Raw genomic sequence first — 27,073 nt, 5'->3', positions numbered from 1 at the left:
GGGTTGTGTTTTCTCTTTTTGTGGTGCAAAGTATTGAACCTAGGCCCCGTGTACATTAAGCGAGAACCCTTCCTCTTAGCTATACCCAGTTCACTGTTTTTCTCCTTTAAACATATTCACAGATGAGGTGGGGGTGGTGACTCACATCCCTGTTAATTCCAGCACTCAGAAGGCTGAATCAGGAAAATACTGAATTCATGGTCCCTGGCTATAAAGGGCTATCTCAAAACAAACATTTAAAAAAAAAAAAAAAAAAAAAAAAAAAAAAAAAAAAAACACAACCAAAAAACCAAATATTATAGACCAGAGTTCCATATGTCAGTTGACCAGTCTACTAGATCTTTTTCTTTGTTTTTTTTTTCGAGATAGGGTTTCTCTGTGTAGCTTTGCACTTTTCCTGGAACTCACTTGGTAGCCCAAGCTGGCCTCGAACTCAGAAATCCACCTGGCTCTGCCTCCCGTCCCGAGTGCTGGGATTAAAGGCGCGCGCCACCACTGCCCGGCCAGTCTACTAGATCTTAATGTTCAGGGTGTAGTGGTGCACACCTTTAACAGTAGAGGGGCAGAGGTTGGCAGATCTCTACTAGGGCTGCATAGTCCTGTGTACGTACATGTACGTACGTACACACACACACACACACACACACACACACACTTTAGGCGATTAAAAGTAATTTGTTGTTAATGAAATTAAGTAACTATTAAGGCCATAAATAACCTTTTCTTCTTAAACAGCAATCTTTAATTACACTATACAAACAATGCCACCTGGAACCTTCCCCACAAGACAGTAAATAATTACTATCCCATGAACTCTGAATAAGTGATTCTGTAAGGAAGAGTCCCTCCTCAATCCTTAACTACTACTTTGTGTAAAACTGCAGACAATTATTTTTATTTTACTGCCTCTTATTCTACAAAGCAACAAGATTCATCAATTTGACTTTTCATTCATATAATAAAAGGACTGAGTTAACAGTACTAAATAGAATTTAGATTAAAATCAACAGGACATCTTAGGACAATTCTGATAAATTCATCAGGAGGTTGTTTTGTTAAGTCCCCACATGATCTTATATAAACCAGGAAAAACCCAAATCAATACAATTGACCACATGTGGCAAAGTCTGGAGCACTATGCTCACAGACTGCCGTGGCTAGAGGCATCCAGTGGAACTGAGGGCACAACTCATTAAAAACCTTTCTGTCTTAACCAAAGAGGTATCAGATACTTTAGTAGTTAGTTAGGGTAGGGAACGGAGATGGCAGTTTTAAAAAAACAGTGTGAAAGACTGAGAACTTTCCTGTGGTCCTTCTAGTAACACCATTCCTGCAAATATCCAACCCAAACTGTAAAACTATGCATCTTAGTGAAATGCTAGTTGTGACAATCTTGGTGTATTTATATTTAGATATATATTTAACTGCAGACACAAAAGAGTATTTCTAAAATAATGTCTATTTAAAAACTAGCCAAGTACACATGTGACTGCAAGCAACATGCTATTGGCCTCTAGAGCCTTTTGTGCCAGTGTGTCCACTTGTGGAACAAGGTAATGTTATAGTACAGTCACATGCTTTTATGTGCAGGCATAATACTCAAGAAAATCTCCAGCCTCCCACTCTCAAATACTCTTAGAAGCGTAAGCTGGAACATCTGTTATCTGAAAATCTGAAACCTAGAATACTTCGATATCCAAAGCCTTTACGTGCGGACATGATACTTAAGCTTTGTGTGAAACACTTCAAGACGGGTGTTCTGACAGTGATGTTCAATGAGTAAAGTCTATGCAATATTCTTAAAATCTGAAGTTTTCTCAAATCTGAATCATTTCTGGTCCTAAAAATTTTGGATGAGAAATATTTAACCAATGTATACTATAAATATTTAATATTAATTAAAAATCATTCATTGTAATTATTTCTTTTATCCCCAACTTAGCAAATTCCCTGAATAGACATGAATAGGTTCTGAATTTGTTTCACATAAACATTAAGTATAATTTTACTCAATGGTTAAATTTAAAAAATATATACTATTTTTATTCTTTAAGTATATATTTTGAACATATTCAGCCCTTAATCTACCCCTCTTAGAGACAGAATATCATGTAGTTGAGGCTGGCCTTGAACTCCTGATCCTATTGTCTTCAAACCTCAAGTGCTAAGATTACAGGCTTGTGCCATGCCTGGCTTATCCTTCATTTTCTTTTTAAATAAAAAAAGTATTTATTATTATTATTCCATGTGTGTGTTCACACTCATGCAGCATATGCCAAGGCTCATTCATGTACGGAGATCAGAGGATAACTCTACAAGTTGGTTCTCGTTACACGGAAAGTTCCAGGATCTTTACATGGTGAGCCACCTTACCAAGCTCAGGTTTAGCGTTCTTTATGTCTTATTTCATGAGAGTTCCAGGACAGCCAAGAGAGAAAGGAGAGGGGGAGGGGGGGAGACTAGTATGGAGTATGTATGAACCTAGGTAGTAACTGAAACCTGCCTTACTTTTCTTAGTCTAATGTATAGTTTGCTCTTAACTGGATTTTATTTGTATCCCTGAGAATAGGACAAAATTTCTGAATCTCATTTAAAAAAAAACAACAAAAACCAAGTCACTATGTATAAAATACTCATCTGGATGTGTACACAATTACATCCCCAGACTATGACACAGATACAACCAGATTGTTCTGATAAGAGTCTTGGTTTTGTAATTTACATGACTTCAGAGAATTTCTTTGGCCTCATCACAGTTTAGTAAGCTAAGTTTTTACTTCACTGGCTTTGTTTCAGAATTACCTGAGTTACTGTGAGGGAAGAGCTTGGAACATTATTTGGTATACAGTGCTGTAGGTATGTTAACTTTGCTAATAATGACCGCCACTTGAAGATACTCACCTTCCTAGGTTCACTCTTGGCCCTGCAAGTCCCCACTGACCTCACGTACAGCAACACAGTCTACCCAATATAAGGGCAAGTACCAGATGCTGTCCAAATTGTGTCAAAAATTTCTAGACTAAATCTGGGCCATGAGATTTAGCAGTTTTTGTTACCACTTTAGCATTTATTCTAGATAAAATACCGATTATTTAGCCTGGCTGAAAATGAAGGAGTAAAAGAAAGCATGCTTTCTAAACTCAGAAAATAGTTACTCACAAATTACTTTTCTTTATAGGTCTGATACTTTACTATTCCAGTATTTGCCTTCCAAACTCACTCAAATATAATCAATTTTAGCCTGCTTTATCAAAATCTATCAAAGCATCACTAATATTTATCACTAACATTTGATCCTTAATATCTAGGTAAGCCATAACAAGTTAGTAATTTGTGTGTGTTTCTGTGGGTACATGTGTGCAGGTCAGAGGTCAACTTTGATTGTTGTTCTTAGGTATCATTCACCTTGTATTATCTCATTGGCTTGGAGTTCACTGAATATGCTAGTGCCAGCAAGCTCCAGGGATTAATCTACCCTAGCTTGAACATGGATGCTGAAGATTTGAACTCAGGTCCATATGCTTGCACAGCAAGCAATTTATCTATTAATCTATCTCCCTAGTCCTTATAGTCAGTTATTTTAAAACAAGTTCAGAACAAGTACTTTGCCCCAAATTATAATACTAATAAATGACAATCAAGCTGGGTTCCCACATATCTGATTTCTGTATCTTTTTCAATGAAGATGGTAGATAAAACCTACCTATGGACAATACAGAGGAACATTTTATGAAAATTATGTTTGGGGCATTAAAATCCTTTACATAGCTGGAAGATCCATTTTTTTTTCTAAATAGTACCTTGTTTTAAATGTTTACATATAAAATTAAAATTAGCCAAAAAAAGCATTTATAACAGTACCTTTACATATAAGATGAAAATTAGCCCCCGCCCCCCCCAAAAACATTTATAATAGTACCTCACCTCATTATTACAAGAATGGATGAAATTCTGGCTTCCTGAAGTATCCAGGTGACACTCTCCTGTAAACATTTCTTTCTGTTCATTCTGTACACAGAGTTCCAAGTCTCTGGTGGTTGGTGGATTAATAAAAGGAAGCACACAGTTAGGTCCAGTAAAGGTTGTATTAGCGGCATGACCTTCATGTGCTTCCTTAGTCTCCAACAGAGAGTCCACACCGGAAAACTCCTCAATGTCACTTTGGTCAAAAGATTCTATGGACCTGTTTATGCATACATATTTTGCTGGGTTTCTGTGTTCTACCACCTTTCGAGGTGACCCCATGACTTTGTTCTGTTTGCTGTAGAACAGAGCTACCCACATATGAAGTAAAAGCTTCACATCTTCCATATTTTCAGGCAAATCAGTGTTCCAGGGTCTGAGATGTTAAAGAGCACACAAAAAATAATTGAAATATTATTTTTAGTTAATTATCACAAACAAGTTCCTATCAGCAATATTTTTTTGTATTCACTTTTAAATATTACAAATATGAAACAGTAAGAGTTGATTTAACAAATGATTATGAAGAGTAACCCATTCATCTTAAAGAGAAGAAAACAAAGAATCAGAACATTAAATGACTTATTTCAAATCACAAAACTTATATGGAAGAACAGTTGAGTGCTCTGATTCCTGGCCTAGCATTTGTCTTCATACCACACGAACTCACTCTAGAGACAGGTTGTTTATTGTGGGATTAATGGTTCTAGCAAGTACCCAAATTCTTATCATTTTAGTTTGGCTGAGACATGTTAATCAACTTAGTTTTCTTTCTTTTTTTTCTTTTCTTTTTTGAGATAGGGTTTTTCTGTGTAACAGTTCTGGCACTTGCTTTGTAGTTAGTTTTCATTTTTATCCCTTATAATAGCTGAAAAAGTATGATGATTAGAGTATTTTCTGGACAATGTAGCAAAAAACTATACCATTTTCAGATTATAGTTCTAGATAGACACAAAACAATACTGTTCTTAGGCAAAAAGACAACAGACAGCTGAAGTGGGCTGAAATGGAGTTAGGCTTCAGTTGTCATACAGGAGAAAAACTAATTAGGACATCAACTACCTCTGTGTATGTCAACCCATGCAAAGAAGAAATCTGGTAATGTAGAATGTCATTTAGTAAGTATGAAATGGTTCACAGATAACTGAATGTCATTCCACGCTGTTACCTATACTTAAAAACCACTCTTCATACTGTAATCCACTACTGACACCTGAAATCTGTTAAGAGATGTAGACCCCAGAATGCACCAGAATCTGGAGCTCAATGAGATCCCTAAATGGACTGTATATATATAATAAACTTGAGAATCAATGCCTAGAAGCACATACTTATTCCAGGTCACAAGAGACTCAACTAGGAAAGCTATCAGTTTAATCTCCAAAATCCTATAGTGCTACTAAATCCATTATTATTGCCATGATTCCCCTTTTTTTTGGGGGGGGGAGGAGAGCTGAGGATTGAACCCAGGGCCTTGCCCTGCTAGGCAAACACTCTACCAGTGAGCTAAATCCCCAACCCTGCCATGATTCCTTTTTGTGTTGCTTTTAAAAAATAATTTACTTTTATTTCGTTTGCATTGGTATTTGCCTGCATGTATGTCTGAGTGAAGGTGTCAAATCTTGGGAGTCAGAGATAACTGTGAGCTGCCGTGAGGGTGTTGAGAAATGAAACCAAGTCCTCTGGAAGAACAGTCAGTGCTCTTAACCACTAAGCCATCTCTCCAAATTCCTTTGGTTTTTTGAGACAGAGTTTCTCTTTGTAGTCCTGACTGTCCTCAAAGTCACAGAGATCCACCTGCCTCTGCCTCCAGAGTGCTGGGATTAAAGGTGTGCACCACCACTCCCCAGCTCCATGAATCTTTTTTTTTTTTTTTTTCTGAGACAGGGTTTCTCCATGTAGTTTTAGTGCCTGTCCTGGATCTCACTCTATAGACTAGGCTGGCCTCAAACTCATGAGAGATCTGCCTGGTTCTGCCTCCTGAGTGCTGGGACCAAAGGCATGCGCTGCCGCCACCACCACCCGGCCCCATGAATCTTCTTAAGGAAGACTTAACAGAATCACTCGTTCACTTAAAATGGCTCACTCCCATTAATTTGATGAACAAGCACTGCTAATGAAAATCCATTCACAAGACTAAAGATAAATTATCTTTACAAGTTCGCCATGTGATTAACAGTGGCAAAACCTGTCATTTTCAACTCTTAGTAAAGACACATTTGATACTATATTATATTATGGCTTGACAACATTTTCTCCTTCCTCAAAGTCAGGTATGAGTCTTCCATCTTATCCTACAGATCTCAACAAAAAGCTGTACCCCTCCTACTTACCCATGTAATGCTCTCACAATAGTTTTCTCCAATGGGTTGCTGGTGTATCTGCTATCTAAGCTGAATGCATATTCTCCTTCACATTTGAAAGTGATCTTTAAGGAGCCATCACAACTAAGAACGGTATGAGAGCAAAAAAAATCTTTGAGGATGGAAGATACAAACAGACTTTTGCGCTTAGTCAATGAGTCTTCAGAAAGCTTTTGTAGAGGGGAGGTTTTCTGTAGATGCCGAAATGGCATGACCTTTCCTATAGGAGTTCCAGCTTCGGGGCCTTTTGCCCCATTCTTTGCAAAAGCAGGGCTTGGTAACTTTCTCTGATGCAGATGTTTCTTTGACTGCTCAGCAAGGAGCAAGGCATAGGAATGTTCCACAGCAACCGAGTTTTGACTTGCATCTGAGGATTCTCGGGCTTCCTCAGTGGGTGCTGGCTGGGCAATAGCAAGAGGCTGAGCACAAAGTACCAAGTTTTCTTCTTGGCTAACAGTTAAGTCTGACTCTGAATTAATCTTCTCATCAGAGGATGGTTTAAGTAGTAGTACACCTTTTTGACTTTTAACTCCCCTATGATATTCATGGTCAGAGGTACCGTGCAATGAATTTTCTTTAGAGAATAAAACATTGTTTTGTGGCAATTCAGAGAAGCAGGAAAGGTTCCTAAGCTCACAAGATGATATAGAAGAAGCAGCAGAGCTTAATGCCAGATCCGCTAACATATTTAAAGCCTGGGAGTCACAGTTGATAATCGAGTTTTCAGGAAAACCTTTAGGAATCACTGCAATACTTTCTTGTTGAGCTGTACTTAGGTTAATTCCATCTTTTTGACCATCTGATGAAATTTCTGATTGAAGATGTAAAGCAATGTCTTTTTCAGCTTCGTAATAAAAAACAAAAAGGACAGATATAATATTTGTTTTTCTTAGAATATCTTGCATATTCCTATACTTAACTGAAAATTAATAGTCAATACAACAGTTACGAAAAAGAGGGTGGGCAAAGCAAAAAATCCAGAGTCCTGCCTTCAGTGTGCTTACATTCTAGTTAAGATGTACTTTAGAAATGTGAAATATGTATTATAGAGTTTGCTAACACACTGTCTCAGACACCATTCCCAAGAAACAATTCCATTTAGCTTTATGTTTTATGTATAAAATATTATAAAAGTAGTGAACAGTCAATCATCAATTAATATTTAATTAATTTTACATTTAAAAACTTTACTTTTAGCAATAAAGGCACTATTACCTGCAAAAGAGGCAATCTCCTAGCAATTTTCTTTCTGTAATAACAGAATCTAATCATTTGCCTTTATCAGAAAAATTACATTCTCCAATGGTTTGCAAAGCATTCTCTGTACATTAATCTTTCATAAACACTGTTATAAAAAATTAAGTTCACAACTATACTATATAACAATTTCCTTTGCAGGTAAATGGATACAGAGAAAAGCCAAATTAACTCTTTGTAATCAATCACAGGATGTCTGAAATGAATAACCTGCCTATAAAAGACCAGTTTATACATTTAATTAAGCACTTAAGGAGAGGGAAACTCTGGCCTATGATGTATCATTTGGAATGAGAAGGGTGTTGGGAGGAAAAAATAATCAAACACAGCTGAGTTGTTTAAAATAGCAAAACCTAAGAGAGCCAGACAGAAAAGGGTCAACATAGAGAATTTTCTTGTTGGCCCTCTAGATGCACTGGAAATACTGAATTTATTTTATGATCTGATACTCTTTTTTTTTTTTTTTAAGATTTATTTATTTATTATGTATACAGTGTTCGACCTGCATGTATCCCTGCAGGCCAGCAAAGGGCGCCAGGACTCATTACAGATGTTTTTGAGCCACCATGTGGTTGCTGGGAATTGAACTCAGGACCTCTGGAAGAACAGCTAGTGCTCTTAACCACTGAGTCATCTCTCCAGCCTCGATCTGATACTCTTAAGTGATACTGATTTGTCTACTTTTGCTAACATTATAGTTTACATAGACTCATCTATTTCTTATATAGAATATCACTTGTAAAAGTTATGGCTTCTATAAAGACTACTGGTGACAAGAAAAGCAGTTTAAGCATATAATTTAATTTATAACAATTATTGACTTGGTACGGATTCTAAATCAATTAAAAACATAACAGGGGCAAGAGATAAATAAAATGTAAAAACAACAAAGACTTTGCCATTTGGAAGAAAAAAAAACATCATATACAGAAGACTAAAATTAACAAGAAAAATAGACCTAAGTAGGGTGTTGTATGTTTGGTGTATCAAGGTTAAGGCTGAGATAACAACAGTACTTTCTGATTGATAAAGAATTAATGTCTAAGAGGTGGGAATGTAAGACTAACAACAGTCAGTTTTTAGCTTATGTATGTCAAAAGTAAACATCACCTTTTAAAGCAAATATACTTTTGATTACTACTTGTAATTATTTTTAGACAATCTTATAGCCTTTGCTAATTGATTGTCATTAAGACTAATACTAGCAGATACTATTTGCAAGAATATTTAGTCATAAATGAGGATGTTTATACTTTAACTTATAAAACTCATGTTTAGGCTTTAAAATCAGAAGGTACTGTTTGAGTCTTACAGGTTTTCTAAGTAATAAAAAAAAAGTTATGTGTAGTTTGCTCAAAACTGCCAATAATCTAAAATAATGTATTTGGTTTAAAAGGCAGCAGTTTAATTTTAAGTTATTTTACTTTTCCTTCTTTTAGGTAAACAGCACAATTAAGAAACCAGGGACTCAGTGGTTCAGGGCACTTGCTGTTCTGGCAGAGGATCTGGGTTCAGTTCCAAGCAACCACATGGAGCTCACATACATCTCTAACCCCAGTTCTAGAGGACCAGACCCCTTCATCTGGCCACCATGAGTACTGCATACACATGGTACATAGACACACATGCAGGTAAAACACTCATACACATAAAACAAATGTAAAACTTATAAGAGCAAGGCAGTGGTGGCACACGCTTTTAATCCCAGCACTTGAAAGGCTATGAGTTCGAGGCCAGTCTGGTCTACAAAGTGAGTTCCAGGACAGGCTCCAAAAGCTACAGAGAAGCCCTGTCTCAAAAAAAAATCAAAAACTTGTAAATAATTATTTTTGTTTATGTCTGGACTAAAGACTATAGTGTTATTGATACATTTCAATTGCTGTTATGTATTGTACCATATTTTCTTATGGTTTGTTAGACATGTATTATAGTGTTCATAATTACAGGAAGAGCATTTCTTACCAGGCTGGGGCTGCTTTTTGGTTCTGGGATTCCGACGGCCTCTTGTTACATTTACCTTCCGTTTTTGTGGAGACTTTTTCATAGGTGGTTTAGTCCGAGAAACAACTCTACCTGGAGATTTTTCTTGTTTCTTTGCCCTTTTAGCATTTGTAGCCACTGGAGCATCTTTAGACACAGAAGTTTCTTGTTTTTTCCTGTCCAGTCTGGTTTTCTGTACAAACTGTGCAGTCAGCACTTCTGCACCTTATGCAGAAAAGACAAGACTATTTTAAGGTTTGTGTGTGTGTGTGTCCCAGACGCTTAATACCATAACCCTTTCTTTTATTTTATTTTGGAGCTGAGGTTCGAACCCCGGGCTTTTGCGCTCTACCACTGAGCTAAATCCCCAACCCCTATTTTATTTTATTTTATTTGGCAGGGCTAACTAATACTAGGAAATACATTAGAAAGTTCTGGGTATCAAGAAAGGATTTTAAAAATAAAGCAAAACACAGGGAAATGACCAGTGGTTAAATCAGAGGGTCAAACTTAACATTCAGATCTTGGCAATCAGCATATTTCATATGCTTCATAGGCACCAACATTTTCAAACTAAAAATCAAAAACAAGAGCAGCTGCTTGCTGTCAAAATGGGCAAGTTCATGAAACCCCAGAAAGTGGTGTTGCTGTGGGATGTCCTGTATGCTGTAAATATATATTGCTATGACTGACTGATAAATAAAAAGCTGATTGGCCAGTAGCCAGGCGGGAAGTATAGGCAGGACTAGCAGAGAGGAAAATAGGGGAACAGGATGGCGGAGTGAGAGAGATGCTGCCAGCCACCACCATGACAAGTGAGATGTAAGGTACCAGTAAGCCACCAGCCACGTGGCAACTTATAGACTAATAGATATGGGTTAATTTTAGATATAGGAACTAGATAGCAAGAAGCCTGAGCCAACAGTCCAATAGTTTAAATAATGTAAGTGTTATGTTTATTTTATAAGTTGGCTGCAGGACTGCCGGGGCTTGGCAGGAGCTAGAGAGAAACTCTCCAGCTATATGGTGCTGATCCTGGCTGGACGCTACTCCAGACACAAAGCTGTCATCATGAAGAACATTGATGATGACACTTCAGACCGTCCTTACAGCCATGCCCTGGTGGCTAGAATTGACTACTATTCCCCAAAAGTGACAGCTGCCATGCGAAAAAAGAAAATTGCCAAAAGATCAAAGATCAAGTCCTTTGTAGAAGTTTATAACTACAATCATCTCATGCCCACAACAAAACTATTGTCAACAAGAATGCCTTTAGAGACCCAGCCCTGACACCCAAGGCCAGGTGAGAAGCCAAGGTCAAGTTTGAGCAACAATACAACATAGGATAGAACAAATGGTTTTTTTCAGAAGCTTTGCTTTTAGGTATATTTTTGTTTCCATTGTTAAAAAGCAAGCAAGCAAACAAACAAAAAAACAGAAAAGAAAACAAACGATTGGCAAACATTTCCCATGAAGTAACAGAAAGGATGTACTTTCAGCTTTGAAGGTCATATGATCTCTGCTTTACTTTTCCAACTCTACCCACATAAAGTAGCAGAGCCAGATATGATCTATGTATGAATGAATGAATGGAAATCTTGATTATATAGTAGTGTGTTGACTCCTTTACTTAGAAGGTCCCATAAAAAATTCCCGGGGTTGGGGATTTAGCACAGTGGTAGAGCACTTGCCTAGCAAGCACAAGGCCCTGGGTTCAATCCTCAGCTCTGGCCAAAAAAAAACAAACAAACAAACAAACAAAAAAAAAAACCAATTCCCTAGTTTTGGAGAAATACAATAGATGTAACTTGAGCTGATGCTATATGAATATGAAAGTCCTATAGTGGGCCATACTGACTGAAGTATAACTGTCAATAAAAATGGTGGGGATGGAGAGTTGGCTTAACGGTACAGAGAGCATACTGCTTTGTCTAGAGGACTAGTGGTGGATTCACTGCACCTGGGCATCAGGCAGCTCAAAATGGCCTGGAACTCCATCTCCTGGGGCTGGGGCTTGGGCCGGAGCCAGAGTTTGATGCCCTCTTCTGGTTTCTGTGGGCACTGTACCTCCCAATAAAAACTTTTTCTTCCTTTTATAGGTGCTTATTTAGGCTGTTGGTTAATGGATGCTGTTACTGGCATATCCATTTTTAGAGGACCCCTTTTCCTACCACAGCCAGAGCACAATACAGAAATCAGATAGTCATCTTTCTAAGAATGGAACATAAATGTGAGAATTAGCTGAAGATTTTCCTAGAGAAACATTAACTTCTGGTGGGCAGGCTCTTGAGATCTTAATGTTTTTTATTTATTGGTCTCCAGCTCTTATCTAGATCACTGTCTCTCTAGATTTCATATACGTATGAACCACTCAGAAAAAATGGTATTTCTAACAAACTTCTAACACACTGCTAAGCTCTAGTTCACATGAATCCAGTTATAATTATGATAATCACATACATTATTCTTACCTCTTTTTCTCTTCTGAGGAAACTGCCCTTTAACTAACTTGAGAGTCGGGTTGCATGGTCCGCTGTCTGCTCTAGCTGAAGCTCTCTTGGAAAGCGGGCGGCCCAGGCTCACTCGTTTACTTGGCAGTGTAACAGCTGACGTGCTGGCCTTTCTCTTTGGCTGAACTCTCAGATTTGAAGCTGGAGTCAATGGAGTCACAGCTCTCTTTTTTACTCTCAATGTTTTCCCACATTTTTTGGTTGTTTCAGTTTCTTTTCTCATTTCCATCTCTGAGTCAAGAAATTCAGGATCTGGAGTCATAACTAAAGAAAACCCATCATCACAAATCCCATCTGAAATACAAGGAAACGGAGGAGGCTCTGCTAACAAGTCTAAAGCAGTAGACAGATCCAGAGTGTAGCCACTAGGGTCTGAAAAGTAACTCTTCAACTGAGTCAGAGACTCTAAAGGGCACTTTTCAAGTGGGGGAGCCAAGTCAAAAGCGTGGGACAGTTTCCCAGGGAATGCAGTGTCTTTCATTACATCCCGAGGAGCCATCAACGAAAGGCTTTTGTCCACCTTATACATGTCTTGGAAACTATGCTTTACTAAGATGTTTGGAGGGATTCCTTTTTCAGGAAGTGACTTCTTTGCTTCTAGAAGTGCACAACCAAGGGCAGGTAAAATAGGTATCACTTTCAGAGAGATGTCATCTTCAACTTTCAAGTCCTTTGCTCCTAAAACACATATACACATACATTAAGAATTGGACACTGTTTCAGACATACAGGAAAAATGTTATTGATTTCAAAATTATTACCAGGTAAAATATATATACTACAGTACTGCAGATGAAAACCTAAGTGGTTAATTAGTAAAAATTTAATGAGTAAATTTAATGAGTATATATCTCTATATACTTACATCTCTCACACACATCAACACTGAAAAAAAAAATGACTTGATATGCAAACACTACATTACAATGAGTAAAATAACTGCCTCCAGCTTCATGTCACCTACAGGGTGTTTAGACAGAGCCCAGTGGACCTCAAGTAGCAGCACTGCCCTAAGGACAAGCAACTTGTTTCCTACTTCACTTATATTCTTTTAAGAGGCTACAATACAAATTGAACTGAAAAGTGCAAAGGCCTTAAGCTTCAAATATAGCTCAAATTATATTTTATACATATTTTAAAAATTAACTGAACTGTCTAATTTGTATTTTAACTCATCTCCCTGGCTCACTAATTTTGCTTTTTTTTTCTGCTTTTAAAGCAAATCAATAACCTAACAAATGAGAAAAAAGGAGAATGCCAGATCTGTATGAACTAGTTAAAGAAAGTCTAAAACATCTCAGTTAGCAATAATATAAATCTACAGAAACAACTCCAGTGTCTACTAAATGGAAATAGGAATTAAGGAATTTTTAAAAAGTATCTACAGAATTATGAAATACCAAATAGTCCTAGTTAAATACATTAATACTGTAGCAAATATCAGAAAAGGCAAAAAGGTCAAATAATAAAGAAAATGTAAAATAAATAGAATAAATAAAAAGGAAATGTAGTCAATTATTAAAACAAAATTTTTTCCTTTGAAGCTCTTCATTCAGAGTACCAAGAGAAAGAAAAAGAATATAGAAAAGGAACATTCCCTAGGCAACTTCACTATTTCCAGAAGCAACTTAGAAAGGCAGGAGCCACCGGGCAGTGGTGGTGCACGCCTTTAATCCCATTACTTGGGAGGCAGGGCCAGGTGAATCACTGTGAGTTCAAGGCCAGCCTAGTCTACAAAGTGAGTTTCAGAACAGTCAGCACTGTTACACAGAGAAATTCTGTCTCAAAAAAAAAAACCCCCAAAAACCAGAGAAAGAGGGGGGTGGGGGAAGTCAATATGCTTTCTAGTAGACTTATCACAAAAACCTATAAAGAATGTTAAGTCAGCTAAGCAAAATTTCAATTTAAGAAGTACCTAAAGCGTCAAATGAGCATAAGTACAAACAATCTCAGCTGGAGAGGTGGCTCAGAGATTAAGAGCCCCCTGGCTGTTCTTCCAGAGGTCCTGAGTTCAATTCCCAGCAACCACATGGTGGCTCACAACCATCTGCAATGTGATCTGGTGCCCTCTCCTGGCATGTAGATAGAACACTGTGTACATAATGAAGAAATAAGTCTTAAAAAAAAAAACCAACCGGCCGGGCGGTGGTGGCACACACCTTTAATGCACTCGGGAGGCAGAGGCAGGCGGATCTCTGTGAGTTCGAGGCCAGCCTGGGCTACCAAGTGAGTTCCAGGAAAGGCGCAAAGCTACACAGAGAAACCCTGTCTCGAAAAACAAAAATCAAAAAACAAACCAAACACTAAAAACCAACCAAACAAAACCCAACCAAACAAAAACAAAACAAACAAGTCTCAATGAGGAAGGTATAAAAAAGTAATCCAACACTGTTTTATTCATTCACAGAGCATTCCTATGTTTTTCCTGGGTACAAGTAATTGTTATCAGACTGGTGGTTTATAATGAAAGAGGAGAAATGAAGGCTGGGGATGTGGCTCAGCCAAGAAGCATGCATGAGGCCATGGATTCAATCTCCAGCAGAAAAGAAAGGAACTGGGGGAAAGGGAAGTGAGAGATGACAAAAAGTGAAGAATGTAACCATAAATCTTTTAAAGGTTTGTTTATTTTTTGTGTGTGCAACTACTCATGTATGTGCAAATGTAGGTATTTAACCCCTTGAAGACAGAGCTACAGGTTGAACCACCTAACATGGGTGCTGGGAAGCAAATTTGGGTCCTCTAGAAGAGCAGCAAGTGCTCTTAACCACACAACGACCTCTGCAGCTCCAAAATAAAAAGCTTAAGAGAAAAAAAGTAACACAGGATGGTAGTTGAGAGGTTGCCCTCGAATCAGGTTGATCTGGGGCAAATCTGTTTCTTCATCTTTGAAATGGTTATAAAGAATACTTTAAGGATTGCTAAATCAATAATATTTAGAAAAGTACATATCATAATAAATGTGAATATCCTTTGTCAATCTGTTTGTATAACTGGTTGTTTTATTTGCTCCAAAATATTAAAAAGTACTGAGTTCTTCTTTGATCTCCTCCTGTGTATATATATTTAAAAATCAACTTTAAGGGGCTATATAGAGATGGCCCACCAATTAAGAGCAGTGGTTGCTCTTCCAGAGGACTTGAGTTCCGTTTTCAGCACCCACAGAGGCTCAAAACCACCCCAAACTCCAATTCCTAGGGACCCAATGCCCTCTTCTGGCCTCAGGGTCCCTGCACAAAACAAACATATAGGCAAAATACTCATACACATAAAATAAATCTTTTAAAAAATCCACTTTAAAAACATTTTATACTGGCTATAAATTTAGAAATACTAAATCTAGTATTATCCTCAAACACATACAGTATAATTTAATCAATAAAAACTGCTATTACATTTCTTTGCTTAGCAAACATTTTTTTTTAGATGTCTGACACATATATGTTCTAAATATACAGAATGCAACTACAGTAAACATTATGCAGACCAGTGGTAAACTGCATGCTCAGATCCTAGCCTCACGAACAAAAAACCAAAACAGGCACATTAATGTTTGTACGAATAAGCACAGCTAGATATGGTGGCAAATACCTATAATCCCAGGAGATGCAATCCTAGAGATCAAATCCAGAGCTCTATGCCTATGAGACTAACTCTACCAACCAAGAAGTGTTTTAATTGCAATATGATACACGCAACATGATTTATAACTGTTTAGGCACTATATATATGAGTTGACTTATGGTATTCTGAATGAGAATGTCCTTCATGGGCTCAGATGCTTCAGTGTTGGTCCCCAATGGACAGCAGTTGTTTGGGAGGTTTGAAGGTGTGGCCTTCCTGAAAGAAGTATGTCACTGAGGCAAGCTTTGAGGTTTCAAAAGCCCCTTGCCACTGCTAGTATGTTCTCCCAGTTTGCTGTTCTAGCCCCCATGCCTGCTGCCTCCGATTCACCAGCATAGATCCAAGCCCCCTGGAACCATAAGCCCAAATGACTCTCTTTCTTTATGTTGCCTTAGCCATTGTGTTTTTATCACTGCAATAGGAAAGTCACTAATACATTATTAATATTATTTTTTGAGGCCAGGTGGTGGGGGTGAATGCCTTTAATCCCAGATCTTGAGAGGCAGAGGCAAGATCTCTTTGAGTTTGAAGCTGGCCTGATAGCAAGTACCAGGACAGCCAAATCTACACAGAGGACCCTGTCTCAAAAAATAAGAAAAAAAAAAAGATTGTCGGGTGGTAGTGGCGCATGCCTTTAATCCCAGCACTCGGGAGGCAGAGGCAGGCGAATCTTTCTGAGTTCGAGGCCAGCCTAGTCTACAGAGCGAGATCCAGGAAAGGCGCAAAGCTACAGAGAAACCCTGTGTCGGGGGGAAAAAAAAAAAGAAAGCAAGCAATGATTATTTTTTTCTAACAAGTATTTGTCCTCAATATCACCTTGGGAAGGCATAGTCCAAATACAAGACTCACAGTCTAGATATGAAGGGTAGCCATGAAAATTCCAAGTCATAGTTTTTGGAAAAAGCATGTCCTAGCTACTACTGAACAACAAATGAATTCATTTGGATATGCTGAATTTGAGGAAGCTTAGATGGCATGCTAGATATGTCAATAGGTGGAGACATAGGTCTGAAGCTTAGAGTCCATTTGCAAAGGTCAAGCAGGAAGGTTAAAGAAAGACAAATGCTTAAGGGAAAATACACAGTTAAGAAGTGCTCTGTGCTACTAAGAAGTCAAAATAAGATGAGGACTGGAAAGCACCCAACAGGCTGACTGAACTGGGTACCACTGTAACCTCACCTGTTGATTGAGGTGAATGGAATAAATGTAAACCATGTAGACTCATCTGCACATCTCCAAAATCTGTAAGAGTAAGAATCAGGAGAAGAAAATGTAGGTTGTTTATCTTATGAAACAAAAGTAAATTCATTAAAAAAAATTGTTTCCCAAAAAACTTGGTCCTACCTGGTTCTGGTGTTAAAGCTGATGATGTAAGTAAAATGAAAAATCCCTTATCTTCTAAGCATTTGATGATTGCCTAATTAAAAAAATAAATAAAAGAGGATTCTTCAATCTTTACTTTTGGAAAAACTATTGTAGACTGAGTAGGACTGATGCTCATTTTTGAAAGATGAGCTCCCATAAGTTTTTCGGCTACTGAAGGATATGCATATTATAAAAACCTTTCTAATGAAACTAAAATGATGGTCAGGAGGGGCTCTGTCTCTTCCCACCCATGTGGAAATGAAGCATGTAACCCTGACTGGCAGCCACAGGACAAAACTGTCACACAGGAACTAACGTTATTTGCAACTCTTGAGTATTTTAACCAACACTATCATTAAGACAGGTACTGTCCCCCACCACAGACGCATGCAAGCATGGTCTGTTTTACTTTACTGATTTAAGATTTCTTTATGTATTATGTATACATGTTCTGCCTGCATGTACATCTGCATGCCAGAAGAGGGCACCAGATCTCATTATAGATGGTTGTGGGTTATCATGTGGTTGCTGGGAATTGAACTCAAGATCTCCAGAAGAATACCCAGTGCTTTTTTAACTGCTGAGCCTGTCTCTCCAGCCCACTTTATTGATTTCTTAATGTCTATTATGGGGACAGACAAGGCTTGACTTGCTTCATTACTATCCAACATTTGCATCATTTCCTTTGTAATATTTAGAAATTATTCATCATAAAACCTAGCTCAAACTCTGGGTCAAGCATCGATTTCTATTTTTACACTGAGAAACCCTGGCCAACATGATAGAATTCTTTGAACCAGTAGTTATTCCTCAATCTCATTGCCTCTATTATGGAAACAGAAGAACCAACTTTTATAAACCCTTGAATAAAGGTAAAAGGTGGCTTTCAAATAAGCATCTCAGAAGTGGCACTGTGACTAATGCAAACACACTAGATAACTAATCAATGTATCAAAAAACAATAAAGTCTTTGAGAGGGAAAAAAAAAACCTCTTGTTGTTTTAGTCAGGAGTATAAACTGAATAATGAGACAAAAAGGTAAGCTGAGATGTAAGAAAAATGAAAATGTCAGTTATATTGTAAGTCAGTATATATAACAGTGAAAACTCTACCAATAGACTAAACAATTCAGCTAATACTTAGGCACCAATTTCTCAGTTTAAGGAAAAAATAATTATACTTGAAATTAGTGATTCTTACCAATTGCTTACTTTTAATGTACTCGATTAGCTTATCTATGTTTTCCCCTTGTTTGTTTGACAGTTCCACTTCATATAAATCAAAGCATAAATCCTGGAAACAGACTGTAGAGGGAATCAGAAATACAGAACATTTTAAATTTTAATTAAGTATTCTTTGGCAATTCCATAAATGTATATAAAGTGTTTTGATTACATATACTCCCATTACCCTCTCTTTAAGACATACACTTATGTATGTATGTACGCATACATGTATGGACACAGTATCTCACTACGTTTTATTGGCTGGCCTGGAACTTGCTATGTAGACCAGGGTGACCTTGAATCCACAGAGACCTCTCTGCCTGTCTCCTTAGAATTGGGAGTAAAGGCATGTGTCACAACACCTTGCCTCAGAACACTTATTTGTTTGTTGAGACAGGGTTTCTTTGTGTAGCCCTGGCTGTCCTAAACTAGCTCTGTAAAGCAGGCTGGCCTTGAACTCACAGAAATCTGCCTGCTTGCCTCTGCTTCCTGAGTGCTGGGATTAAAGGCCTGCACCATTACTGCCAAGCCACAACTTTTATTTATTTTTAAATTTTTTTTTACAATTCATTTTACATACCAACCATAGTGCCTCCTCCCTCCCTTTCTCTCATTTCCCTCCCACCTCTCCCAACCACTCCTGAGGAAAGGTAATGCCTCCCATGGGGAGTCAACAGTGACCACCACAGAGAACTTTTATTTTTAATCTACTTAAAAAACAATTTTCGGGGCTGGAGAGATGGCTCAATGGTTAAGAGCACTGACTGTTCTTCCAGAGGTCCTGAGTTCAATTCCCAGCAACCACATGGTTGCTCACAACCATCTGTCATGAGATCTAGTACCCTCTTCTGGCCTGCACTCATACATGCTGTATACATAATAAATAAATAAATCTTAAAAAACAAACAAACAAACAAACAACTTTTCACAATCTCAACCAAAAAATGGATAAAGAAAATGTGGTATGTTTACACAATGGAGTTACTCAGCTGTTAAAATCAACATCATGAAATTTGCTGGCAAATGGATGAAACTAGAAAAGATCATCCTGAGTGAGGTAACAAAGACCCAGAAAGACAAACAGGTATGTACTCACTTGTAAGTGGATATTAGCTGTAAAGTAAAGGATAACTAGGCTACAATCCATAAACTCAGAGAAGCTAAGTAACAAGGAAGGCTCAAAGGGGGACACATGAATCTCACTGCATAGGGTAAATATAACAGTCATAGCCTGTGGACAGGTGGGTGGGAGCTGGATGGGGTGATGGGAACAGGAGGGATCAGGTTGGGGGAGGACGGAGGGAGAGAATACTACAACTGGAATGGGAGGGAGGGGACAACAACTTTCACAATGTTTAGTTTTAAAAATGTACTTTAATACCAGGAACTTTGAGGCCAGCTTGGTCTACTTAGTGAGTTCCAGGACAGCCAAAATTATACAGTAAGAACCTGTCTCAAAACAGAAACAAAAATATTCTCTCTTACTACAAGATTAACAAAACAAATACTAGACAAAAATATTGTTTCATGAAGTAAATGACCCATTTTTTTCTTCTGCTGCAAGTCTCAAGAATATATTAGAGATTAAGCTGTATATAATAAAGCTGTACCTAGAAAGATCAAGGAATCTTTTCTAGAGGGAAGCCATTTAACAAGGAATATTTGGTGTTATTCAGCTTTTAATATTCAGCTGTTTCTTGTTATGAATTTCTTGTGCGCTCATATACTACCAGGCCACATGGCAAATAGCATGAGCTTCTCAGACCTACTGCTGTTCTGAACTAGGTAACATCCCCACAGAGCCTAGGAGACAGGGGACTGTAGATGCATAGCTTTGTTTCTTGTACAAATGAAGCTCAGACTTTCCTTCCCCAGACAGGTCAAATGGCATTCCAGAGCATCTGACTCAGAACAAAGGGTTTTTTTGTTTTTGTTTTTTTTTGGTTTTTTTCCATATCCAGGTGCCAGTGAAAGCTGGGGCAGAATTCCTGGTCCAGTCAGAGTGGAAGAGAGAAGAGAACAAGGTAGAGTTTCTGTAGATGGTAAGGCAGACTGGCTCAGGAAAAGTTTTGTGGATTTGTAGATGGATTTGAATTAGCTTAGTAGAGGAGAAGAGGAAGGAATGATGGAGGATGAAAGAACAGAAGACAAAGATAAGCATAAGAGCTGAATGACTATTAGGCTATGAGAGAACAGAAAAAGAAGGGACAGAGAGGAACTGAGTGTTAGGCTGGAACTCAAGCTATACAGGTAGTTTTGTCTTAGAGAAAAGCAAACAGACGAAAGAGCATAGTGTACATAGATTCTTTTCTCTCAGATTCCTCCCCCCACCCCCCCACGCTGGGCACAGTACCTTTCCCAGGTCTCTGGGAAGGATTTCCTCAGGGTAGGCCCCTGGAAAAATTCCAATATTCATTTGTTTTATTTTTGTTTTGAGAAAAGGGTCTCACAATGTCACCCTGGCTGGCCTGGAACTTACTATGTAGACTAGGCTGGCCTTCAACTCCGAGAGTATCCACCTGCCTCTGCCTACCAAATGCTGGTCTCATATTTGTTTTGAACCTAACAGTGCATAAATTAAAAACAAGGCCTGGTGGTGGTGGTGCACACCTTTTATCACAGTGCTTGGGAGGCTGAGGCAGGCATATTTCTGTGAGTTCTAGTACAGCCAAGACTGTTTCACAGAGAAACCCTGCCTGGAAAAACCAATAAGCAAACAAACAAAACAAACTGTTGTGCATGAGAGGAATGGGTCTGAGTTTTCAGCTTTTTATCCCCCAGTACATTTGCTCAATTCTCTGAGCATTCTGTATTAAAGACTGTCATTTTAAACCAATCTGTCAGTTTCTAACTGGCTTTGAAGTAGAGAACATGGTAACTCTACAACTATCTCAAAAGACCATTTTATGCATCGTTTAAGATAAAACTGAGACATGTATGTGAATGTTTGGACGACAAAGTGGATAATAACTGCAGTGAGCCCAGGCAATGCAGTGTGGCATTACATTTTGACAGACCTTTCTGCTCCAAGTAATTCTGTCTTCTAAAGGCAGCTTCTGGGAGACTTTCTTTCAGAGAAGACACTTTCATTACATACTTAAAATCTAGTTCCCGTGGTCTAAAAAACAAAAATGTATCAAGCAGCATAATAAATACTGACACAACCTGATCACTTTCTAACTCAAATGCAAACATAAGTCTAACTATTAAAAAAGTTCGTAAAGGACTACAGAAATGGCTTAGTTGTTACGAGGGGGTACTGCTCTTGCTGAATTTGTTTCCTAGCATCCACAATGGGCAGCTCATGACTCCCTCTTTTGGCCTCTAGTGGCATCTGCACATATATGCACAAACCCCCACACAAGGCATAGATACATACACAATGTTGACAGACACACAAATAACCAAATTTTCACCTATTTTTATTATCTACTTGAATACTATATGCTCCCATTTTTCCTACATTTAGTAACTACATTCTATAGCAAGAAAGAGCTGTTCTTTTAAAATTATTTTTTCACAAAATTATTAATTCATTATTTATGGGCTATACTATCCCTGTTCTCTGTTCTTACAAATGGCCAACAGACAATGAATTCTGACAGAGATAAGTTCTCATATGTCAATTAAACTATGTCTATGCTTCAGTGATATTAAGTACAAAGTATGAAAGACCAAACAAAAAGATTTCTTTTTTGTTTGTTTGTTTTTCGAGACAGGGTTTTCCTGTGTAGTTTTGTTGCCTGTCCTGGATCTCGCTCTGTAGACCAGGCTGGCCTTAAACTCACAGAGATCTGTCTGGCTCTACTTCCCGAATGCTGGGATTAAAGGTGTGCATCACTGTTGCCCCAACAAAAAGATTTCTTAAGATATTCTTCACAGTTCTCCAGGAAAGAGAAACAAAAACTTCATTATCATAATTCATCATATCATAAACATATTTAACTGCTATTTTTAGTATTTTTGTAAGGGAATCATGTGAATATTAGAACATCACAAGCTATAAACCTTAATGAAGATTCAAAAATAGGATTCAGAGGCTTTAATTTGCTGTATAGCTCTGTGAACAAATTTCATTTGTTTTAGAGGAAAGGCAAACTCCTAATATAAAATAATTCAGTCAGGCATGGTAATAGATTCATGGAGTCCCAGTTATTCAGGAAGCTTAACTGGGAAGATCACTTGAGCTTATAAGTTTCAAACCAGACTGGGCGATACAGCAAGATCCCATCTCAACTACAACAAGAGAAATACCATTTTCCCTTTAAGGATTAGAATTTAGGTCACCTGTGTACTTATACTCTACACACTCAATCAAATGTATTCTAACCTAAAACCAAGTACAAAATATAAAACATATTTCACACCAATGCTACCCATTAAGACCCTGAAATGAGCAGCCAGCACTGGAAAAACAAAACATGCATTAAGGATGACATCAAATGTAATACTTACAGTTGTACTGGAATTACTGTGCCATAAGTAGACCAAAGAGTTACATCACACAGCAAACAACCCTGAATAATTAATTGCCCTTTCCATGGAGAGATGAGAGCTTTAAAAAATGAGGACAAAAAGAACCTGATTACTTTGTAAAACATCTACTAAAACAACAAAAACTGTAAGAACTAATTAATTTCTTACCATTTTTATTGAATTCAAGTCTAGAAAGAAACAAAGAGTATTTTTATTATTAGAGGAAGCCAAGTAAACAAAGTACACAGGTTTTATAAGTACAAAGGTTTTATACTCACATGCTTTTATAAGTGGGTGTTGCCATCTTTTAGGTTCCCAGTATTGAAAAGCTACAATCATATAAGGAAAAGTCTGTCTGGGTCATTTAATAACAGCGTTGCCTGGAAGTTCATAGAGGTAATTCTGAAAGAAGGAAAAAAAAAAGTTATCATTAGTACTATGGAACTGCCTATGAATTAAGTTTTTCCCAACCCTAGCCAAACCTGAAATTTAGGACATTTGGTTAAGAAATGTTTGTTTTAGGTATAATTTATTCACAGTGACTATACCTGACTTAGTTCGAAGGCACGAAAATGACTTCTTTTGTAAGAAAATGTGTAGGTATCTGCAGCCACATGGCAGACATAGCCAGAAGATGGCCTATGGTAGTTACCTGTATAATTCTCAGACACAAACTTGATTTTTCCCTAGAATGAAACATTAAGACTCATCAGATATTTTCAAATAGCAATAGCCTTAACAGTAGGGTTCATTTTAAAAGTTGCCTACATAGGGATGTAGATGTGGTTTTTTTTTTTCACCAGTAACCAAAATAAAATTCATGCTTCTTTGAAAATTGTCATCTTAAGAGTCACTAATGGTTTTAATCACCCATAAGCACTTTAAAACTTAAAAAAATAGGGCTGGAGAGATGGTTCAGAGGTTAAGAGCACTGGCTGTTCTTCCAGAGGTCATGAGTTCAATTCCCAGCAACCACACGGTGATTCACAACCATCAATAATGAGATCTGGTGCCCTCTTCTGGCCTCTGGGCATACGTGCAGGCAGAATACTGTATATGTAATTAATAAATAAATCTTAAAAAAAAACTTTAAAAAATAACTGTGCTTGGGTATCTAAGGTTTTCATCACAATACCAAAGGAATACATGATCAAACTATCTTTAATGAAACTTCACTGAACGGCTATGTAGTGATTGTAATAGGAAATATGACCAATGAAATCTAAATGGTAAGATGATGAGTCTCCAAACCAAAGTATTAATGGATTGTAAATTATGCCAGAGCCCAGAAAGTCCTCCAGGGGAGAACATGTAATAATGTGAATTACAGGCAGGTGTCCTTGACCACTAAATGATCAACAGTATTTCCTGTGATAGAGGAAATGAAGGATTTTAAAAGTCAATTTTACTGGGGTTAGGAGTATAATTAAGTAGTAGAGTGCTTGCCTAATTTGGGCAAATAAGGGCAAGGCCTTAGTTTGATTTCTAGCAACAGGAAAAAGTTTTAACATATGATGAAATGTCATAGAATGAGTAAGTGCAAAGGGGGGGAGGGGCTCATAAGCCTCCACTACTAGCCGAGGAGCTACTGACAGCTGATAGCTTCTGGAGCAGGGGAGTCCTCTTTAAGGGTGTAGCTCCATATGTCCACCACACTCCAACTGGGTGACATCACACCCATGGTTGTATGGGCAGCACAAATTGGACTAGATAGGTTACTTAGGAAAAAAAAGGATGTAAGTTGAGAGAGGGTGGGGAAGTAGGAGATGAATCTGAGAAGAGTTAAGAGTAGTAAATAGCAAAATACATTATATGAAATCCTCAAATAATTAATAAAAAATATTAAATAAAAGACCAGGGGCTGCCTCAAATGATTAAGAACACTAGCCACTCTTCTAGAGGACCTGGGTTTAATTCCTAGCACCCAAATGACAGCTATTAACCGACTATAACTTTAGTTCCAGGGGACCTGAAACCCTCTTCTGGCCCTCTTCGGGCACCAGGCATGCGCACAGTGTGTGTGTGTATATATATATATATGTGTGTGTGTGTGTGTGTGTGTGTGTGTGTAAGCAAAACACTCATACCCAAACTAAAAACAGATCTGTATACTGTATGGTCCTATTTACATAAATATATAGAATAGACAGATCCCAAAAGGTGGAAAATAGATTAGGTTTCTGGGTTGGTAACTGATCACAGTGATGGTTTCACAAATCTGAATACATGAGAACACACTTGCTAGACCACATAGTTTAAATGGTGAATACTACTGCACAGGAACTACTGGGAAGTATTTTAAAAACCAAATCACAGAAATCCAGCCAGCATGCATAATGATCCTTTTCAGTCCTCACAGTTACTTTTCTTTTCACCTAGCACTCACGGCTAAACACTCTCTTCTTGAGTTCCTGCTGCTTTGAGCTGCATATGCTCCTCCATTTCCCCATTATCTAGTTCCATTAATGTCCCAAACATTTTTGCCATCTACTCCTTCTATACATCCCCCATAATGATGCCTTGGCTTCAACTACTACCCCAACCCTGGTTTTGGTGGATCCCCTCCTAAACTACTTTTATCACTACACGGCTATGTTTCAGAAACATGGAAGGCTGAGTTTTTCTCTAATTCATAAAAGTAGTACTTATCCACTTACTGAGAAATTACTAAGTACAAGTTCCTTGGCTAGGACTTTAAATGTCATTTAATCCTTACAGTAATCCTACAAAGTTATCTATTTTTCCAAATGAGAAAACAAAGCATAAAACTTTCATGCAAATCATGTTTTTAACTATTACCTATTATCTCCCTGTCAATCTTCTTGTCTCCTTTCTACTCAGGATACCACTACAGTATGCTGAAAGCATTATATTCTCGCTTACCCCTAACATTCCACAGTCGTCAAGTTTGCTCAGATCTATTTGTTCTCTATTCTTATGTCATTACAATGGTGTAAGATTCTTAACAGGGGTTGGGGATTTAGCTCAGTGGTTTGCCTAGCAAGCGCAAGGCCTTGGGTTCGATCCTCAGCTCAAAAAAAATTCTTAACAAAGTATCAATCTCTTGGCACTGAAAAATACCATTTTAGATTCAAAATTCAATTATGTCTAAACTTTTTTTGTTTGTTTGTTTTTCGAGATAGGGTTTCCCTGTGTAGCCTTGTGCCTTTCCTGGATCTTGCTCTGTAGCCCAGGCTGGCCTCGAACTCACAGAGATCCACCTGGCTCTGCCTCCCAAGTGCTGGGATGAAAGGCGTGCGCCACCACCACCCGGCCTAAACTACTACTACTACTACTTCTTCTTTTTTTTTTTTTTGGTTTTTCGAGACAGGGTTTTTCTGTAGCTTTGGAGCCTGTCCTGGAACTCGCTTTGTAGACCAGGTTGGCCTCAAACTCACAGAGATCCACCTGGCTCTGCCTCCCAAGTGCTGGGATTACAGGCATGCACCACCACCAACCAGCAATGGCTTAAACTTCTAATTGAAGATTATTACCTGCTTAACACTAATGAATCTGGCTTTTATTACAGCCATCTCAGAGAAATAACTAAATCTCACTTCATTTGTAGAAGAAGAGAATCGCTTTCCTCAGACCTACATCTGGCTGGACTGCTCAGAGTAGTAACAGCACTCGGCCAACACAGTGCATGCTGACATTCCAATTATGCCTATAGAACTATTTTGCTTTTTACAAATCTTAAAATGAAAATTCTAATTCTTAAAATATAATTCATATAATCTACAAAGCAATATATCACTGTGATATAAAAAAAATCAAAGCAATCTGATCACTGTGCATATTCATCTTAAAATAAGCTCATGTAGAATAAACAGATTATATCTATAAACTATGACTTTTTCATCTGACTGCAAATTGCTTACATTTGGATTCAATATTCAACTTTAAAATAAAATAAATATAAGTTACAATTATTTATTTATTTTTCATGTATATACGTGTGGAGGTCAGAAGGCAACTGGAAGGAGTTGGTTCTCTCCTTCTACCATGTAGGTTTGAGGTCAAACTCAGACCATCAGGTTGGGCAGCAAGTGCCTTTTTCCACTGAGCTATCATCCCCCCTCCTCCATGATTTTTGATAAAGGATCCTTCTCATTCCATAGCTCAAGCCAGCCTTAAACTGTAGCACTCTCTCTGTTCCAGCCTCCTAAGTGCAATAGTCAACTTTTGAAGATTGTTTCAATATTCTCAAAATTTGATCTACAGCCAGGCGTCAGTGGCGCATGCCTTTAATCCCAGCACTTGGGAGGCAGAGGCAGGTGGATCTCAGTAAGTTCAAGGTCAGCCTGGTCTA

The 27,073-nt window shown here is 37.9% G+C and overlaps 1 protein-coding gene and 1 pseudogene across 3 annotated transcripts in view; one reads left to right on the top strand and one right to left on the bottom strand.

Moving 5' to 3' along the window:
- Positions 1-27,073, bottom strand: part of Tasor2 (transcription activation suppressor family member 2) — a 48,013-nt gene that overhangs the window by 13,851 nt on the left and 7,089 nt on the right. For 2 of the 3 annotated variants that reach the window (XM_036188710.1, XM_036188712.1), the window contains exons 2-12: positions 23,040-23,163; positions 22,930-22,949; positions 22,741-22,840; positions 21,303-21,403; positions 18,260-18,363; positions 17,039-17,111; positions 16,874-16,936; positions 12,035-12,751; positions 9,546-9,788; positions 6,297-7,170; positions 3,925-4,339 (exon numbers count right to left, since the gene is read on the bottom strand). In XM_036188710.1, the coding sequence (XP_036044603.1) occupies positions 3,925-4,339; positions 6,297-7,170; positions 9,546-9,788; positions 12,035-12,751; positions 16,874-16,936; positions 17,039-17,111; positions 18,260-18,363; positions 21,303-21,403; positions 22,741-22,840; positions 22,930-22,949; positions 23,040-23,065 (2,736 nt within the window). In that variant the 5' untranslated portion in view covers positions 23,066-23,163. Of the gene's footprint in view, positions 1-3,924; positions 4,340-6,296; positions 7,171-9,545; positions 9,789-12,034; positions 12,752-16,873; positions 16,937-17,038; positions 17,112-18,259; positions 18,364-21,302; positions 21,404-22,740; positions 22,841-22,929; positions 22,950-23,039; positions 23,164-23,309; positions 23,448-27,073 lie in introns of all 3 variants that reach the window. The other variant, XM_036188711.1, reaches the window with a different exon arrangement.
- Positions 10,175-11,766, top strand: LOC118583826 (annotated as a pseudogene).

The sequence above is a fragment of the Onychomys torridus genome, chromosome 5 (genome assembly GCF_903995425.1).
Source record: "Onychomys torridus chromosome 5, mOncTor1.1, whole genome shotgun sequence".
NCBI classification, from domain to species: domain Eukaryota; kingdom Metazoa; phylum Chordata; class Mammalia; order Rodentia; family Cricetidae; genus Onychomys; species Onychomys torridus.
Note: the sequence above shows the minus strand (reverse complement) of the source record. Positions and strands in the feature narration are given on the sequence as shown.